This window comes from Poecilia reticulata, linkage group LG13, assembly GCF_000633615.1.
Source record: "Poecilia reticulata strain Guanapo linkage group LG13, Guppy_female_1.0+MT, whole genome shotgun sequence".
Taxonomy (NCBI): domain Eukaryota; kingdom Metazoa; phylum Chordata; class Actinopteri; order Cyprinodontiformes; family Poeciliidae; genus Poecilia; species Poecilia reticulata.
The window spans coordinates 23,381,484-23,394,875 of NC_024343.1; the positions used below are offsets into that span (position 1 = coordinate 23,381,484).

At 40.8% G+C, this 13,392-nt stretch overlaps 1 protein-coding gene across 1 annotated transcript; it reads left to right on the forward strand.

Moving 5' to 3' along the window:
* Positions 1-1,197: 1,197 nt before the first annotated feature.
* On the forward strand, positions 1,198-11,481 carry LOC103474846 (zinc finger FYVE domain-containing protein 1). Its single transcript, XM_008426099.2, has 12 exons — positions 1,198-1,546; positions 2,168-2,449; positions 4,136-4,358; positions 4,859-5,076; positions 5,238-5,344; positions 6,175-6,283; positions 6,383-6,480; positions 6,564-6,681; positions 8,137-8,307; positions 9,572-9,764; positions 9,848-9,946; positions 10,146-11,481. Exons 1-12 carry the CDS (start codon positions 1,430-1,432, stop codon positions 10,376-10,378), a joined length of 1,968 nt encoding a protein of 655 aa, XP_008424321.1. The 5' UTR covers positions 1,198-1,429; the 3' UTR covers positions 10,379-11,481.
* The last annotated feature ends 1,911 nt before the right edge of the window (positions 11,482-13,392 follow it).

A 13,392-nucleotide genomic window follows, 5' to 3' on the forward strand; every position in this document is an offset into this window, starting at 1 on the left:
AGCAGCTATGGGGACTAGGTGTTTCCAAAATATTACATTTTGCTCTTATTCTCTAACAGTGAACATTGGACATTTTTAAGATCCCATACAATTCATACCAACTGATAATTTTGTAAAAGAAAATAATAACAAAAAAGAAAACATTATGTGTCTGCTGTAAAATATACATAAAAAAAAAACATTTTATACATCTATACCAGGAGTACCAATAAATATGGCTGACCGGTGTATATTAAGTGATGACAGATGAATTGACCATGCTTTATCTCATTATCTGGGAAGCCTGGCATAGGAGCATCCTAAATTATTAACTAATCAGAGGTGATGGCTCGGGTCTAGATCTGTAATTGATTCTTTCAGACATGTGTCTGCACTGGATGAGCCCCAAGCAAAACTCTCTTCAAGCTCTTCACCACTTCATCCATATTCTTCCTTGTATGAGACATCGTTTTTTTTTGTTTTCTGGCCGCTTGATGGATCCGAGCAATTTCATTTCATGAAAATTGCAAAGCAATATTTTAGATGTGTAATAAAAAGGAAAGAAGGAAGGAACGGAGACCTGACATAGCGTCTGTTAGATTTTTATTTTATTTTTTTTACTGTATGTGTCATGTTCGCAGCAGTGGCGCCGCTCTGAAGCCATTCAGTGACATGCGATATTTATAGATCTGTGCTAACAAATATTTAATGAACATTAGCAACCAGTTCTAACATGGCAGCACTGCTCCAGTAAAATAGTCTTTGACAGCTAAATGAAAACTTTGATTTCGCCTTGGTAGCTGTAATTGTGGGGGAAGGTTTTTGTGAAGCATTCATGTTTGAAATTGTAAATCAAACATTACAACTTAAATTGTATTTTGTCTCCATTGATAATGAATTTACTTTTATAAATAGATGTCAGAGGAGTAAACATGTGGACCATCTTTTTTAAATTTACATGTTGCCACAACTTGGTGTCTACAGTTTTGTGAATGGCAAAGTTGCCTGCTTTACTATATTTGTCCACAAGGTGGTGCTCAAAAACCGTGCACAAATGTGTCAATGACGCTGTGTATGGCATATCTTTGAGGGGTTTTTTTCTTCCAACCCCTTTATGGCAGGTTGATGTAGCATTAAATTAAACAGAACTCTAGGCGTTCAATTTTATATACAATCACTATTACTATACTATATTTATGTCCGTACAATTACGGATACAAATCGCGTTCTAAGTGGCTAGGGCTGTAATTCTTACTTACGAGAACAGCGTGAAGAAAGCTTATCACTGAACATCTACCAGTTTACCAAGTCTACCTACTATATGATCAATTTGCTTACCATACAGTACGGCGCTTCACTCTCTGTGGCTCTTGTTGTGATTGACAGAGTCATGCTGAACTTTCGCTTTGCGTTCTGGCGTCTTCACTATGTTTTGAATGTTTAAAGGACGATGTCGGAAATACTGATGAAGGAAATGGATAGTCTGTCGGTCGGCCCAAAGAAGTCAGAGGAGTTGAGGGAGGGGGCCCGGAGCTTCCTGCTGGTGGACGAACAGGAAAACCTGAAGGTAAAGTTAGCCGGGCTAAAGCTAACAGCTAGCTGTTTGGCTAAAGCGGGGCTAACACTCCCTTTAATGGAGGCCCATGCCTCAAGCTGCATGCAGGGAAATATTTCTCTCTCTCTCTCTCTCTCTTTTTTTTCTATACATCTTTTCGAACATTAAACAGTTCTCTTTAAATTTGCAAAGTTAGCTTGTTTTAACGATTCGCTATTTCCAGCCATTTATCTAAACATGTAGCAGCGTTAAGATGTCTACTTTTATCGTGTAAGTTTTAGATAATGCTCCAGAAATGTTTAGTGGTTTTAACTGCAGAAGGAGACAGAGCAGCTTTTTGACTTGTCATTAGGGAAAGCACCTAGTGAGTCATACTCTTCTGACCCACAGGGAGGCACTCTCACTTTGTTTTTATTACGTGATCAAAGTGCAGCTACTGTAGATAAGGACTTTCTTTACTTCTCTAAACATGTTAAAGCTCATCAAGACATCGATTGGAAATGCAACTGCTCTGATCCCACAACGGGATGAATTGGTTTCTTATTATGTTTTGTTCTGATGATTCTGTCATCCTCATCCAGACTCATTCTAATTGACACAGCTTTCTGCCTCATCCTGTCTCTCCTCTTCCAGGTGAAAAATGACGCTGAGTTTGTGGAGAGGCTCGGCTGTGCGGACGTCACTGGGGTCAAGGTCCTCTCCATCTTTGGCAACACCGGCGATGGCAAGTCCCACACGCTCAACCACATCCTGTTTGGGGGTGAGAGCGTGTTCTACACCTCCAAGTCCCCGAGCTCCTGCACGGTGGGGGTGTGGGCCGCTTACAATCCCTCCCTGGGCCTCATCGCCCTGGACACAGAGGGTCTGTTGGGAGCTGCAGCCAATCAAAACCAGAGAATGCGTCTTCTTCTAAAGGTGAATTTAAAGGTTCCTGATTGGTCTTGAGGCTTTAAATCTATAAACTTATCTATTTCTGCATAGCTAAGGACAGGCAGCACTACAGCTTGTTGTCATGTTGAGGTGTTTCCAGTAGCCATTACTTAGCTGGGTTTATTTGTGTCTGCCCAGCTGCAGGTGCATCCTTTACTACAGATAATCAAGTGTACCCTTAAGGAGTAATATGTCATTGTATTCTTGGGAATAAATAAGTCTGGGCCTCCCTTCTGAAGCTGCTGCCCCCGCGACCCGACCCCGGATAAGCGGAAGAAAATGGATGGATGGATGGAATTACATTAATTGAATTATTTCTTTTCATATTTTAATGTGTTTCTTATATGTTGTAAAGGGCTTTTGTGGTTAAATAAAATAATCGATTACAAAAATAAGAGTTTGCTGTCCTCACTCAGCAGTTTCAGTTTGGAGAACGTCTGCTGAAAACATTAATATCAGGGAAACCTATTACTTGCAGGACTCCTGCACAAACTGATGTAGAAAATAAATTATTTGTTGCTGTTTAGTTTGTGACACTAAAGTCCTACACTACAATTCCTCGCAAAAAAATATTCATACTCCTTGAACTTTTTCACATCTTTTCTTGTTGAAATCAGAAAATTCAATCTGTCTACCATAATTTTATGAGCCGGATCTGCATGACTGCAGATAATTGTGAAGTCAAAGGAAAGTGCTGTTTTCATAAAATCTTCAAAAAGTGCCCTTCATTTTTATGAACCCGCTTTCACTCTGATGCACAAAATTAAAATCCAGTACAACCAATTGCTTGCAGAATTTAGTTTACTTGTAAAAAGAGTCAGTCTGTGCGTAATTTTATCCCATAGCTCCAGCAGAGCCAGCTATGGATTAAAACTGAGTTTCAGCTCAGAGGTTTGCTCTTCGAGGGAAAAATAGTCGGATGATGATACACGGTTTATAACATTTTATCACCTTTATTGTCTGTTAGTGGGGACAGTGTGACCTGCTGTTTCTGTTTCACTAAAAATCAGTGTGGTTGACCAATAACTTATTCGTTTATTGTTTTATTACCTGATTTTCTTTTCAGTTGGTGCTATGCTATGAGTTCTGTTTTATATGTAAGGTAGGTAATTTTACTTGTATAGCAGATTTTCAGCAACAAGGCAATTCAAAGTGCTTTACATGAATTAGAGGAAATACAAACAAAATAGCAAAAGAAAGCAAAATAAAACAAAAAGTACTCCACAATTTATAAGCTAATAGGAGTTTCTCTGGATAAACTAATAGAAAAAAGTATAAAAATACATATTGGTACCCCATGTTTAAGAACAATAAGAATAAGTAGTCCGTAAGTTATAAACTAGTAGGGGTTTCTCTGGATTCTTGATATTAAAAGTTTAATGCTAAGTGTTGATCTAAGGTAATGAGTAGTTTCACTAGATAAACTAATAGGAGTTTCTCTGGATTTTAAGTTTGTTCTCATTCCTGCTCTATGTTAAGTGTAATATCCAACTAAATGTTCCTGTTCTAAGCAGAATAAGAATAGATACACCAGGAGTTTCTCTGTATGAACTGATAGGAGTTTCTGTGGATCTTTCTGTTCTTGTGATGTGATATTGTGATGCCGGCATTACAATAATCTTCTCTCATTCTCTCAGTAAGCGAACACATACGTTCTCTTGTCTTTGGCAGGTTTTGGCCGTGTCTGATATCGTCGTCTATCGCACGCGGGCGGAGCGTCTCCACAATGACATGTTCCAGTTCCTGAGCAGCGCGTCCAGGGCCTACCTGAAGCACTTCACCCGAGAGCTGAAGGCTCTGTCCACTCGGTGCGGTCTGGACGTCCCCTTGTCTTCTCTCGGACCCGCGGTCATCGTCTTTCAGGAGACAACACACACGCAGCTGCTGGGCCAGGGTATGAAAAAAACAGTACAGAGCCTTGCAAAAGTATTCATACCTCTTGAATGTTTTCGCATGTTGTCATATTATAACCACAAACTTCAGGATTTTATGTGTGTATTATTGTGAAGTGGAAGGGAAGGACACGTGGTTTTCTACACTGCAACAGCACAAAATCTTACAAAGTACTTTAGGTCTGGTTTATAGCTTGAAAATGTTTTAGTACGCTTGATATCAGACAAAATTAACTTACAAGTAACTTCTCAGCAACATAGAGGAGCTTGTTTAATGTTAATAATCACTTAATATTGATGAAAAAGTTCTAGTTCTGCAGATTATTTTACTTATAGACTTATAAATAAAATAATATTCAAGTGGAACTAGTACTTTTTCATCAATTTTAAGAAATTATTTTCTTACAACAAGCTCCTATACGTTGCTGAAAAGTTACTTGTAAGTTAGTTTTGTCTTATCTCAAGTGTACTAAGATATATTTTTTTAAATCCACTCTTTTAGACTCGGAGGGGCCCGGTTATGCTGACACTCTCCTTCAGAAGCGTTTCCATGACTTGGGTTTGGGGACAGAGGCCTTCAGCTCGGTCCAGTACGTCGGCACTCAGACCATCAGCCCCCCCACTGACTACAGCAAGCTGCTGGAGGCCGTCAGGCAGCAAGTGAATAACACTCACACGCGCTCCCCGCGCCAGCCTGGGATCGTGTTTCATGCTCTGGAAGTAAGTGGTCTTAGTGAGCTTTAGCAGATGAATCGGAAAGTGTGCAGTTCTTAGTTTTAATTGGTCCTCTGGGTTGATTCTCCTTATATTCTGTTTAGCTTTCATCCCACTTTTAGTTCCACTTTTCCTCCCTCTAAGCTCTCGCCCTCTCTGCTTGTCAGGCTCTGAGCGAGCGTTTCAGTGGAGAACTATTAGACGATAAAATGACGCTGTACTGCTTCTTCCCTGATGAGTACTTCACCTGCTCCTCTGTGTGCCTCAGCTGCAAGTAAGTTGGCCCAACAGTTTGCAGACTTTACTGGAACACTTTTTGTGAAATGCTTTTGAAATGTAATGTTCAGGCATTTCTTTGGCTTGGAATACAGGATTTTATTAAATTTTTTTTTGTTGCTCGTAGCAGCATGCTGGAGTGTCTCTGTGATGTTAGTTGTGATTTGTTCATTTTGTAAACATTTGTTTGTAATTGTTTTGGTTGACATGCTGCTTGTTTGGACAAATTTCCCGTCTGATCGTTGTTTTAGATGCCGTGCATCTGGAAGGATTCTTCCTGTTACTTTTTTGCTTTTGCACAATTATTATAATGCCAATCTGGGGCAACAAGGAATTGCTTTAAAACTGGGAGCAGCTGATTAGCATCTTAAAAACTCCAATAATGTCTAAACTACGACCCCAAATCCCAGAGAGGCTTCATGGTCGCATGTTCTCTTCCATCGATCATGAGGAGTGAAGATCATATATCTAACTCTGTGATGTTTTCCTTGGGGAAAAATGTCCTGTTGCCCTATCAACCCCACGCCAGCATCCAAAAGTCACCCAACACTCCATTACTTAGCAAGCTCTGACCTGGCGGCAATTCCCGAGTGTAATCGTTAGCTGAAGCTTTGGTCACATAAAACATGCACGCAAGGTTTATCTTTATAAATCTCATGTTTTTTTAAAATTATTATTATTTTATGATTTTTCCTTTTGCTATCTCCTTCTAAAACCGTAATATTGAGTTGAAAATAAAATAACAATAACTGGTTGATTAGAATGAAACATTTAATCAGATCTGCCCTTATAATTTCCTCTAATCTTCTGTCTCTCTGCGCTTTCCAGCATCCGTTGTAAAAACGGCATGAATCACCTCAGAGACCGGCTCCCCCACATGGCAGATGGACTCTGCCAGTTTGCTCACCAGTTCAACAACAAGGTCCTCATCTGCAAAGTAAGTCAGCAGCACCACAGCGAGTCACTGCTCTCCCAGTTTCTGTTAGGAGGTCCGGTTCATTTACCGACTTTCTGTTTGACTTGGTTCTGTCTCCAGCGGTGCTACGAAGGAGGCAGGGAGGTGATCGTCGTGCCCAAAACCTCAGCTTCTTCTGACAACCCGTGGTTTGGGCTGGCCAAGTACGCCTGGTCAGGGTAAGACGATACACACTCACACACACGCGTTCTTCTCTGTTTCATATCTAGCTTCTGATTATTTCTTCCTGTTCTTAACTCAGATACGTGCTGGAGTGCGCCAGCTGCGGTGTAATCTACCGGAGCAGGCAGTACTGGATGGGCAACCAGGACCCTGAAAGCGGCGTGGTCCGCTCCGAGGTCAAGCACGTCTGGGAGGATGTGAGTAGGCCTGTCACGATAACAAATTTTGCCATGTGATTAATTGTTTAAAAAATTATTGCGATAAACGATAACATTGTTTCAAGACCTTTTGACACTGATTTAATAGTAATGACTAATAATCCATGTGATTTCCTGCCATAGATAGATACACTTTATTTTACAGCAGGTAACACTGGAACTGATAAACTAAACAAACAAAACAACCAAAAACAAAAATGAAATGGATTCTCAGTCTCCATTAACAAAAAACGTACTTGAATAAAAACTAAACAACATAAAGCCAAAGTGGAAATAAATGCTGCATTCAACCAAAAGAGTGCAGATATGAAATCTGTATACTATATTGCCCTTCAGTAATTACGAGATTTAAATAGAGAAGATGGGCACATCCGACTACCAAATGCAGTAGTTCATACTACACGATTTTTTTGCCCCCATTTCCCCCTAATGACAATCTTGGATCGTTGGTCGCTGGTGATTTTGTAACTGATCATCCTGCAGTGTGCGGTGTGTTACGGTGGATTGTCGTGGCCGCTCCGATCTAAATCAGGGATTTCCCCCAACTGGAAGCGTCAATGCAGCCCATTGAATGTGACAGGTAGCCAATCAGAAAGCGTGGATTCTCCTCCTGCTTTCTGAGGGAAAATTACGGAGGGAAATCCCAAACAGCTGACACGACACAACCCAAAGTCCAGTGGACATTGGAGATGATATGTGGAAACAACAATAATGTTTATTCAACATTTCGTGCAAAGAATATAGAAATGACAAGGGGAAGAGTTGGAGCCAAATTGCTACTGCAGTTGATAAACCCGGTACGTTTTCAGCTGTTCTTTGTTAACGTGACATAAATAGGTTATAGTGATTTTCATTCAGTCAGGACTTTACGCTGACTCTAGTCACGTGCATCACAGGTAGATTCTAGTAAAGCATTGATTAATGCCTGATTTTAAAATTAGTTAACTGGACTTGTAGCCATTATTTTGTGCCCATGTGGCTGGACACCACACGGCACGATGAACCCGATCGAACCGTTATAGATTTCTGTCAGGTTTTGAAAATAGGCCAACAGTCCACCAACAACTCGTGTAGTGTGCGCTGGACATTACACTAAGGAAGAGCACCGGAGTTGAGCCTTTTTTCATTCAGTGTCATCAACAGAAAGAAAGAAAGAAAGACAGGAAAAGACAATAAAGCCGATAATTAAAATGAGGTCGATAGGTTTAATTTATCGTGCGATTAATTGATTTATCGTTTATCGCGACAGGCCTAGATGTGAGGCAACAATTGTATCTGACACAATATTACAGCACCTATGAATAAAAGAACAGAACCTCCCCAGTTTATTTTCAACATATTTTAATCATGTTGTAGGTTTAACAGTCCAGAGATGATCGAAATACGTTGATGTGATTCTCTTCCTCTCTGTTGGATCCCTCTGTCTTCTTTTAGTCCGACATGTTCCTGACCAGCCACCAGAACGCGGCTCAGAGGGTTCTGGACGGGATGAACTATGTGATCCAGTCAGTGTCTGAGTATGGAACCGGACCCACCAAAGCCGTCACCGCCTGGCTCACCGACCAGGTGGCTCCGCCGTACTGGAGACCCAACGCAGAGATCATTGTGAGTCCCAAGAACTAAAGCAGAGATTCAAAACTGACTCAGAAACAGGAACACAGCAACACAGATCCTCTGCCATACGTAACAACTGGCATTGTAAGAATGGCCGTATTTCCAAAAGTAACTTGATTTCAGATGAATCCTTAAAATAGCAACAGAGTTATTTCGCTGATTACTTGATTGTGAAAGCAAGTTGGATCACAAGTTACTTTATTAGTTACATTCAGTCTCTGATGCTTTAATATAAAAACGCCAGTTTCAATCTGTAGTGTTTAACAGCAGCATTTCCTCTACTCCATCCTAATAACCAACTTCAAGTCCTATCCGCTCACTGGTTTTGCACTGAAGTCCAGCTTTTGTTGTTTTGGTGGTGGGAAACCTTCTGCCATTTAGTCGCATCTCTCTGCTTCACACCACCTGGTGGAGCTTGCTTTGTCAGCTTGACTGTACTGAGCTGCGATCCCCAATGTTTCTTCAAATGTTGTAATGTTGTTGTTCTTGATGTAGTATTTTTGTAGTTAGATGGTTTGGAAAGTTTGAAAATGATTATTATACCCCCAAAAGCAGTAGTAAAAATTTATTTAATTCCGGAGTTGACAGTAAAAAACTGTTTACAATAAATATGAATTCATATTAGTCAACAGAAACCCACCCCCAAAAAATGTCAGTGCAATAAGAACATTTTTTTTTTTTTTCATGTTTATGTCATTTTATTAAATGGAACCAGGCTCTATTCATCAGAAATCATCTACTCATCAGGATCGGCTGGTAGTACCTCCATCCTCCACTAGGGGGCTTTCGCCCTCTCCCCTTATTTCATTAAACTGCTGCATGAGAGAAGTGGAGGAAATCACTCGGTATTCCGTCTCCTCTGCATTCAAGGGTGTAACAACAACACTTTGTCGACAACATGCCTTCATATTGTCATCTGTAGCTGACACAAACTCAAAATAGATCAGCTAGAAAACGCTAATCTCTCTCCTTCCTCCATTGTTTACATTTGTGTTGCTGCCTACTATTAAACATGAGACTGATCTCCTTGAGGCACAAGAGGAAAGAAACAGTAGATATTTCTACTAAGTAATAGGATAACAATAGCAGACTTGGATAACTAACTTTAATCTGATTACTGGATTACAAATAAGACATTAGATTAGTCATTACTGAAAGAATTGGAGAGATTAGAGTTACTGACATCACTGCTCACAAAGCTTTTGCGCTGATATTATTGAAGTATATCTATCCACGTCTACCTGTCTCCCTTCAGGCCTGTCATGGATGCCAGACGGAGTTCAAGGAGGCGGATCGGAAGCATCACTGTCGATCATGCGGCGAGGGTTTCTGTCATCCCTGCTCCAAATACAGGATGCCGGTGCCACAGCGGGGCTGGGGAAGCAGTCCTGTCCGGGTGTGTGAGCCCTGCCACAAGAGGGGAGGAGCCACCGACACCAACAGCCAGGGTAAGACCCACACAGCCAATCAGTGAGTCTAACACTATGAGGTGATGTTTGTGACACTTTGCATGTACTTTTCTTTCCAATAGTGACTAACGTGGAGTCTCACAGTCTGATGGCACGCAGGGTGACGGAGGTGGCTCAGTCCACAGTGGACATGGTCACCACGGCGTTGGACTACCCCCGCTGTGAGTCCTGCTACCTCTTCCTCATTGATTATGTTAAGGCTCCTTTAAAGATGATATCAGATAAAACAGATCAGTAAAACCTCATGTTTTCATGTACATTTTTGCAACGGCAGGGAGCCAATATCTCACAACTTGTCAATATCCTTAAATAATGACAGCTAAAATTAAGTAATTTTTTTGTTTCTTTATCTCTGATCAGCTTTCGTGAAGGACGTGGCTCGGCCAGACTACTGGGTCCCAGACCACAGCATCACCCAGTGTCATGAATGCAATAAGGCCTTCACCCCGGCCATGTCCAAGCACCACTGCAGGGCCTGTGGTCAGGGGGTGTGTGGCCCCTGCTCCACCCACATCAAACCCGTTCCTTCCCGAGGCTGGGACCACCCGGTCAGGGTGTGCGACGGCTGCTTCGCTCGCACCGACACCCTGTGACCGCCTGCCGCGTTCGGAACAACTTTCCGGTCTTCCTCAGATGGTCCCACTCAGCGCTGTGAATCCCAACGCTGCTGCTCCAGGAACCTGAGAGGGATCAACCCAACGGCACTAAGAAACTGAACTGGAATCAGCTTTGAGGAGCCTCAAAATGCGAGGAGCCTCAGAGGCTTGATATAATCACTAGGAGGGGTGCTAACTGTTAGCTCTGATGAAGTATCTGCTTCACTCTTATCTGCCTTTACTTTACAAACTGGTTCTGCATCAGACGTCAAATCCAGCCGCAGATCACATTTTCTGCAGCCTCTCAGCATCAAGCAACTTTGAGACAAACTGGACAAAAAAAACAAGCTGCACATTTAACTTTTAACAGACAGTTTTCATCATGTCTGATGTTTATCTCCTCAGTTCTCATGAAGTTGCAGCAGAACTTAAACTCTTAAACTGACATTTAGATAATTGTTTCCTCCCTTCCTGCAGCTGGCTGCTCATACCTACCCGGAATTAATAACTAGTTAATTTAAAGTAAAAGGGAATTGTTTGGATTTTCTTAATTCCCCCAAGCCATAGGAAGCATCTTTTTGGTCTCTCATTGCACAAAGAGCAGAGACTGAAAATCTTGGAGTTATAAAAACAAAGTTTGGGGTGTTCCTGTGGTTCACGAGGTTCACCTGCAGCAGCGTGTGCCTTCATGGGTATATTTCTACTCAAACATATCATTAATTATGGATTTCTTTCACTTATTGCCTTGACCATCATTTACAGTTATATTTGCTATATAGCGAAAGCAATGAGAATAAAATCAATATCTTAGCACATTTAGACATTCCAGTGGGTTAAAAACCTTGAGTATTAGGGTAGATTTATTTCTCAGAAAGCTAATGCAGCTGCACTAAACCAGAAATGCAGTCTCACTTAGTCACATGTAAATACCACATTGAAAGTCTGGTTTAAAAACTATCACTTTTCTTTGTGACAGATTCCTGCTCTAGTTTATTTTTCTGTGTAAATTGCAGTTTTTATTCAATTCTGGTAATTGAAACTCTTTACTTTGACCTTAAATAAAATGACATTGACCAAATAAAGAAAAGAAACTAATTTTCTCTGTGTGACTGAATGTCTTTGCTTCGCAGATGAACAATATATCAGCATTTTATTCACCTCTAAAATGTGAGATGATCAGAAAGTTAATGGTGAGAATTTTCAGCCTTGCAGTCCATGATACCAGGAATTTACTGCAATTCAATTTATTGTCTTAGTTTTGGTTATGAACCATGGCTCCCAGTATGATTCCCATCTTGGCAGAATAAAGTTTTTCAAATGAACAGATTCTGTGTTTATGTAACAGACAGCTGATTTATTCACAACAATTACAGTGTTGGCTAGAACAGTGTTTTCTTCTGGTGACATTCTGTAAGTGTTAATGTTCAGACAATGATCTGCAGGTGGTGTGAGTCAGCTCAGCATGTGACTCACTTGTATTTGTAAAAGGTTTTGGCTGTGTGTCTAATTCACTTTTGATTAAGGGTGGCAGAGCTGTCTTTTTCTAAAACGGCATCCAGGTGACCTTCAAAGGCACCGATAGACACATTATGCCACAAGGAAAACATTATCCAATTTGTGGTTTTAAAAAAGTTGTAAACATGTTTTTTTCCTAAAAGCATAACCTTTACCTCGTTCTTGAAAGCAGAAAGACCCTTGCAAAGTTGGATTCGTTTTACTAACTTTTACGCACTATTCTATTTTTTTTTTTAGATGTCATACAGCGTGATCTCGGTTTGCAGTACCTTATCTGTACACAGGAGGGCGCCCCATGAACATAAGCAGAGCAACAACACAGGAGTAAATTTCACATGAGGCCACCTGCTCCTGGCTGTTCAGACTGTCTCGGTGGGTGGGTGGGTTACTACTAAGCCGTCCTAGTTAGAAGCCGGAAAAAGCCGCTTCTCTGCAGCAACCTGGTTCCAAAAGTTTATGCTCCCTTTAACAATTACTTTGCTTTCTATGCACAGACTCGTTTGGATATATTTGTCCACTCTACATTGCTGAGGTCCCTTATATCTATCTAACAATGAGGACATTTCTGGTCCACATCCCTCTTCTGATGAGCCTACAGATGTATCAGATTAAATTTTGCACTCAGACAATCCAAAAGTTTCATTTTGTTCTTTTGAAACCACAGTTGATGTGAACTCACTATGATGTTATGATGATCTTCAACTTGTCTGGTATTTTGGACTGTACAAAACTTAATCCACCTTTATCAAAAAAAAAAACAGTTCCATGAGAAGAAAAGTCACCCCACAGGAAAATCCAGTTGAACTGTGCGTAACAAATGTCACATCAGAGGCAGAAAAGCTTTTGAAATGATTCGTCATTGTTTTATTTTTAAGTTTTGAAAACCTGGAATTTCGTTTGTGGACTTATGAGGACTGCTGTAGGAAATTCGGAAACATTTCCTAATGAAAAATAAAAATAAATAAATGAAGAAAAAAAAGAATGATTTACTCAGATAGAAAATGTTTCAAAGAATGATTAAGAACAGCCTTTATTTTTAGGAGCACTGATCTCATTCTGATTTGAAAGGGGAAAACCCCCTCTGCTTGTAATGAACAAGTGATTTATATCAGTGCTGGGAGGATTTGAGCAGAAAGAACAATAGGTGGCGCACTTTCCCTCTGAGTGGCAGCTCAGCTGGATCCGGCCTCGTATGTATTGGTCTGTTGGATCTGGCATAGCTATTTTTATGAATGCATTTAAATTTAGCCTTTTTGATCTTGTTTATGTATAAATAGCATTTTCTGTGTATTTGAGACATTAAGAGTATGTGTGTGCGTGCTTACATGTTCTTATTCATCCCCCTTTACTGTGAAACCTTAAACATATTGAAATATCTCCATCCATTTTCTTAACACCCTTGTCCCTCAGTGGGGTCGGGAGGGTTGCTGGTGCCCATCTCCAGCTGACGTTCCGGGCGAGAGGCGGGGTCACCCTGGACAGGTCACCAGTCTGTC